The sequence below is a fragment of the Medicago truncatula genome, chromosome 7, assembly GCF_003473485.1.
Source record: "Medicago truncatula cultivar Jemalong A17 chromosome 7, MtrunA17r5.0-ANR, whole genome shotgun sequence".
Classification (NCBI taxonomy): Eukaryota; Viridiplantae; Streptophyta; class Magnoliopsida; order Fabales; family Fabaceae; genus Medicago; species Medicago truncatula.
This window is the reverse complement of record NC_053048.1, coordinates 10,971,678-10,978,322: the sequence shown is the minus strand read 5'-3', so window position 1 is coordinate 10,978,322 and position 6,645 is coordinate 10,971,678. Positions and strand designations below refer to the sequence as shown.

At 32.8% G+C, this 6,645-nt stretch overlaps 1 protein-coding gene across 1 annotated transcript; it reads left to right on the top strand.

Annotated features, from left to right (window-relative positions):
* The first annotated feature begins 1,087 nt into the window (after positions 1-1,087).
* On the top strand, positions 1,088-6,308 carry LOC25497872 (uncharacterized protein At3g27210). The gene is made up of 3 exons (XM_013592595.3): positions 1,088-1,549; positions 4,987-5,067; positions 5,706-6,308. Exons 1-3 carry the CDS (start codon positions 1,372-1,374, stop codon positions 6,122-6,124), a joined length of 678 nt encoding a protein of 225 aa, XP_013448049.1. The 5' UTR covers positions 1,088-1,371; the 3' UTR covers positions 6,125-6,308.
* Positions 6,309-6,645: the final 337 nt, after the last annotated feature.

Below are 6,645 nucleotides of genomic sequence, written 5' to 3'. Positions count from 1 at the left end.
ATAAGTGCTCTTAGACACTTGTTGGAAAAATATGACATACATAAAAAATGAATTTTTGTCCTCCTTACTACTCCCTAATAATTTGGCTGTGAAAACATTTTATGTAAAATCGAGTTTGAATCTGGGTCACCATAATTCCCCTTCTCCATGAGTGTTTTTATTTCAGTAAGTTTTGACCACTAAGTCATATGAAAATGAGGTGGATATGTGTGAAATGAGGTAAAAGTGAAACTTACCTTGGAGTGACGCTCACCCTTATATAGTCTCGTAGGAGAATAACTGCCTCTGTAAAATACGGCGCCTCTATAGGAGGCGGTTAGCGATGGCCTCAACGACTGAAATGGACTGAGGCGTGCTCCACTACGGTGTTTCCAGCAGAGCTTAACTTACTCGATCTTCGTCGTGGGTTAATCTTATTTGGGCTTTATAGTCGATCCGAATTACTCCCTCCGTCCTTATATCTAAGCACTCATTTGATTTTATTTTTGTCCCTAAATGTAAACCCCTTTTCAAATTACTAGATGCATTTATTATTTTTTTCTAAACGTACCCATAATTAATATTACTATTTTGTCTTGAAATATGAAAAGTCAAATTTAATACACATACAAACAAAGGACAATTTCGTAATATTAACACATAAAACAGACACATTAATTACACTGATAACTTTTCTTAAGAAATATGAAAAAAGACAATGAGTGCCTACATTAAGAGATGGAGGGAGTAGAAAGTAAAGCTTATACTCCATCTCTTTCAAAATGAGTGTCGCTTTAGCCAAAATAATTTGTTTCAAAATGAATGCTGCTTTACATTTTCAATGCAACTTTAATTTTTTTCTTCCAACTTTACCCTTAATAAATATTAAAACTTTTCTCTCTCACACAATTTTCAATTCAACTTTAAGTTTGTCTTTTTCTTATAAAGTAAGGTTATTTTAGTAAAATTGTTATGATATTTAACTATTTTATTTTATTCCTTAATATATGTGTAATTGATTAAAACGACACTTATTTTGAAACGGATGGAGTATTATTTACACTATGATAGAAAAAACTTTATCTAATTTGGAATATATCCATTTGGCTTTCCTTTGAAGTCCAAACGCCTCTTAAGTTTCTCTATTCTTTCCACTCCCATTGGGGGGTTTAGTTTAACTTTACTTTCTAACAAACGCATTTCTTTTGCCACAACTTTGTAATAACGCCAAAAACATCATCTTCTCCTCACAAACCCTTTTGCTCATTCTTCACCTTTCTTTCTCTTTCACTTTCACTCCACTCACCCTTTTCTGCACAAGTGCTTAACAACATGTACTCTTTTTATACGCTGAATTGTGGTGATTAAGAACAAAAAAAGTGATTCTGTAAAATGGGTTCTTGTTCTTCTGTTCATCGAGACTCTGTTTGTTCTAAAACTGTTGATAAGCTTGTGATTCTTCCATCACCTATCAAAGATAATAAACCCAAAAATGATAACTTTATCATCCATGATCATGTTGCTGTTAAGCCTCGGTTGTCACCTTCTCCATCAACCAACACTTTCAATGGTAGGGCCCTTCTGGGTTTGTCCCTTCTTTCACTACTTTTGATTCTCATGCATCATCATCATCATCATCATCATCATCATATAAAGATACTATTTTTATTAATATATTTTTCTTGAGAACTGAGTCTTTGCACTTTTATGAATGTTTCTGGGGGTTTTCAATTGACCACTGATCTTATATTTTGTGGGGTCTCATGATTTGTTTATCTTTTATTAGTCTTCATGTTTCAGATTTTTTATTTTTTTATGTTGTTCTTTTTTATGTTTTTAATTAGCTTGCTTATATTGGTTATCTTAATCTTTGTTAATTACTTGTTAGATTTATCTAATATGATTTATGTTTATTTTCAATTTCTGTTGTACTAGCATATGATCTTATTTTTTTGATAAAAGCATATAATCTTATTATTTTTTAATATAAATAATATTATTATTGTTTCTGTAACTAATTGTTGGTAGAAAAAGTATTCTGGTTTTTTTATAAATCATGACACAGTCCATTTCCACTACCTTTTTGCAAATATATGCTATGGTTGGTGGTTGTCTCTTCAGTTTCTTGATGCTTTTTCATTTTATGTGTTTGTGAATATGAAGCCAAATATGAATTTTAACATGGAATATTTGTTTATATGGTTAAAACTGATTTGTATGATAATATGGTTTAGGTGGTAAAAGTTGAATTGAAAGGATTAGAAGGTAGAGAGATGCCAAAAAGTGTTATAAGTACAACTCAGAATATGTTTCTTTCATTTTTATGCAAAGGACAAAATCTGTTACTGGGTGAGATGAGATGGCTATAGAGAATACAATTCCTTATAGGTTGAATAGACAGATCTATGTAGTTGTTGGCCTACCTTTGAACTTGATTCATAATAGAGTATAGCTGACCCTACTTGATGAAAAAAGTGTTGATATATGTGGCTGTTGTTGGTAGAGATTTAAGGGACATTATGGACACTAGCAATTTATTAGGGTAGATATTAGGACTTATTGTTCGTTAGTTTGTTCAATTATGGATCAAATTTGACTATTTTCAGTGAGGGGCATGACTTTGTTGTCTTGTTGTTTCTTAAAATTTTACCCCCTCGGGTTCTATTTAAAAGATAAATTTAGGTCAATAAAAGTTGATCTGTCTAAAAAATTGGATCAGATAAATCAACTTTTGTTGCCCAAGCGTCTCTTATAAATAGGACTAGAGGGAGTATTTTTGGACCAAGGTATTCTTGGCATGCAACTACTAATAATTGGGGTTAAATGTAGTTTTATCCATGTTATTTGTGCGATATTCAATTTACTTTTGTAGAATAATTTTTTGGGATTCCAACCTTGTAGTTCAAATATTCTTTGTTTTTAGACCTTTAAGACATCAAATTATGAGATTAAAGGTACCCTGCCTTTTGCCATCTGGATGAATTCTGGTTTACCCCTGCCACATCATCTGTTTTGTACACTCAGATTGCTCGAATGTCTAAAAGTAAAGAATATTTGTATTACAAGGTTGGAATCCCAAAAATAAATTACAAGGGTGTACACCAGAATTCACTCAAATGACAGGGGGCAAAAGAACATTTAATCCGTAATAATCAACCCTTGAGGTAACTGAAATTTATTTAAAGAGTTGATCACTCTCAATATACTATGTTTTGATTTGAACAGGGATCAAACTTTTGACCAAATAATTAAAGGACTATGTATCTACCACTTCTATATCTTTTTTTCTTAAATGGCATGTTGGTAACTTTTATCTATGTTAGCTTTGGGACCAGTAGTTTAGCACCACTTCTATAGTTTTTCTATTAGAGTAACTTTTAAGCTATTCATTATAAAAATGGTTGGTTTAAAAGTATGGCAAAATAAAACCTCTGAGTGTCCAAGATTTTTGTTTTTCAATTTGAGCATCTTGTCTTTGTGCTGGCTGTGTAATGTTGAGTTTAACAAAAACAAACAATATGAGTAGACCGGAACTCTGTTTAGGACAGATCATGCACCATGGTCATTTTTCTCAGTGACATGTAATGGCTATATTTCATGATATCTGTGATTGCTATTGTGATTTTTAGTTTCATATATTGAAGGCTTTTGTGAACATGGTCCCTCCACTATTGTAGCTTTTACTATGTTAGCTTGGGACCAGTAGTTTAGCACCACTCTGAGGCTCTATCTCTAGCTTTGAATGAAAACTCTCATTTCTCACCTAGAACTATTCATATATGTAGACTACTTCAATTTATGGACCACAACAGGATTGTCACGTGAGAGTAATTACTAAGGAATAGTTGTATAGCTTTCAATATCTAGAAATTAGGTGAAACAAACTTTGCTATTTAATGTAAAACATAAATTTAGATAAAGTTCTGTTGGTGCTTGGTGGTACATTGTACCTCTTTTATGCTTTCCTATAGTAAAAAACAAGAGAAATGTCTAAATTTTTTATGTGTATTTTTTTGTCTTATCCTACCGGTTCTTATGTGAAAGAGGTCATAATAATCTGGAGTTCGGCCTCTGGCCAAGGATTGTTCCAGCCAGGGATTGAACTTGGGTACTGCCAATGGATTTGGCCTTAACTGAAGCTCATTAGCTACTTGAGCCGAGCCGCTCACCGCTCAGTTGCTATAAATAGTCTTTTCTTCCCTTAGCTAACTGTAATTGGTCCTTAATTACTATAGGATGTTATATTTCCGGTTGAGGCATCCTGCCACACTATAACAGAAAATAGACTCATCTGTTGTTTCTGCAATAATTGATTGCAGACTGTAGCATCAAATTGATTCAACTGTTTGTTGACCCAAAGTCTTTGTGTTATGATGGAAATAAAGTCAAATTTCAATTTTTATTGACTGCAACTTGTTAGAGTTGCCTATAACAATACTCCCTGCATTCCTTATCTTTGATTTTGTTTGAAATTATTGATGTTTTAGAAATTCAAGACTCTATTAGTAATTTTTATTTAGTTATACCCTTATTGGTTTAAAAATAAATATCAATTAAATAAAGATATTTTGATCTAAATATATATCAACTAATGATTTTGTAATCTATGTACCTCAATCTTAAATATCAGTAGAAAATGAATAGAGGGACTTGTTAGATACAAGTTGTTTAACATACTCTTGTAAAGGACGGAGGTTATGTAGCACCAACACTTTAGATTGAAGGTATGTCTGCTGCCAGTAACAGCGTCGTGTCCAATATCCATGTCAGTTACAGTATTTCATAGAGGTGACCACTATGTTTGTATGAATTACATGTCAATCAATAGATAATGTAATCACTAAAAAATTAGGTTTGTGCATCTCCCTTGTAATGTTCCCCAATGTAGAAGTCAACTAATTATTTCACTTGTTGCATTAATTGAGTTTTCATTTAAGCTACTCCATTTTGGTAATATTCATAAGTTTTCGGTGTTTCTAACACAAACTTTTGAACTTTATGATACAGGTAGCAAAGAGGAAGCATTTTTTGATTCCAAGGGATGGTTAGACTCAGACTGTGAAGATGATTTCTATAGTGTCAATGGCGGTAAGGATGCCTTCCAGTACTTTCTTCTTTTTGTAGTTTTCAACTAGAGTATCTGAATCTGTTTCCTTCGTCATGCTCTCAACACAGAATAGGAAGTGAAACTTTGCATAGTTCATAATTGTACAGAGGGAGATTAGTCCTCTGTCACCTATCTTGCTGCTCGAACCAAACCTCACTCATTATATTAATTTAATGGCTGAGAGAGATCTCAACTATTAGATTAGTCCAACGACTGAGATTTAAATGGAGCGAGTGGAGGCTCTCCTGCTGCTCCATCCAAATCTTATTAATTGTTGGATTAATCTCGTAGAGGTGCTATTTTATCAATCCAATGGTTGAGATTTGAGGGGATGTGCTGATGTACGGGTGGGACTTGGGAGTATGCTGTATTAACACTTTAGATTGAAGGTGTGTCTGACACGTGTCAGGATAGGACATGTAATTATATTCATTTACTTCTCTGTGTCATGTCAGGTGTTCCATTTATCGGTGCCTCATATGGACTATAGCTTAACCATCATTTCTACAGAGAACTTTTCTGTATATACTTCTGTTTTGAGCTGTAATTTCTCTTGTTCAATGTTTTTCATGATTTTTCTCACTCTAATCAACATATAAATCTCTCTATTTTGATTCAGATTTCACCCCATCTCGTGGAACCACTCCAGTGCACCACTCTTTTGGGACTCCTGCCATCAACAAAAACCTTTCTCATCATGTAGCTCCTGAACCATCTCCAAAGAAGAAGAATTTGTTGGAACTTTTTAGAGAAAGTGTCAGAGAAAACCAAAATGATGAATTTGGAAAAATTTCCAACAATGAAGAGAAAGAAGTTAAACCAATTGTTATACATGATGTTCATACTAAATCTGCACAAAGCACTCCTTATATCTCAGGTGGTAACTCTACATGTAGCAGTATTGAAAGAACCATGAATGATGAAAACGAATCCGTTAAACCTATGCAGTGTTGCCTTCCAAGCTTGGCTTCATGTCGTAGCTTTAGTGAAAGAAGGAGGAAAGCTAGTCTCGCTATCGCAGCAAGTGGAAAAGTTTGACTTGTAGTGCAATCTATCTGTGTATTTGTAAAACATGTTGGAAGATAAAGCTTTCAATGAATTGAATATGATAATGTACAATCTTTATCATGTTCTTGTAAAGAGCTAAATAGCTATATGAACTTTAAAGAAAGGGATGTTATGTCAATAAGCAATGAGATTTTGTTTCATTATCAGGGGATAACTTCATCTTCAAAAAGAAAAATAAAAAATATTGTATGCAATTAGGTGTTGTGCTATATATGGAAGACTTGCTTGAATTTGATGTATTGAGTAAGGTCCATCAGTCACTTAATTTTTTAGCACATTACTAATTAATGGTTAGTTGTCATAGTTAATTAACAATTGGCTATTATAATTTTTGTCAATGGTCATGTTAACTTGTGCCCTTAGGGCACATGTTAAACATTAAATTTCTTGTCATTAATAATAAGTATTAATTGAAAAAAATTAATATTGAATTTTTTGAGCAATAAATTAACACAATTTTCGATACAATATTTTTATTATTGGAATCTTTA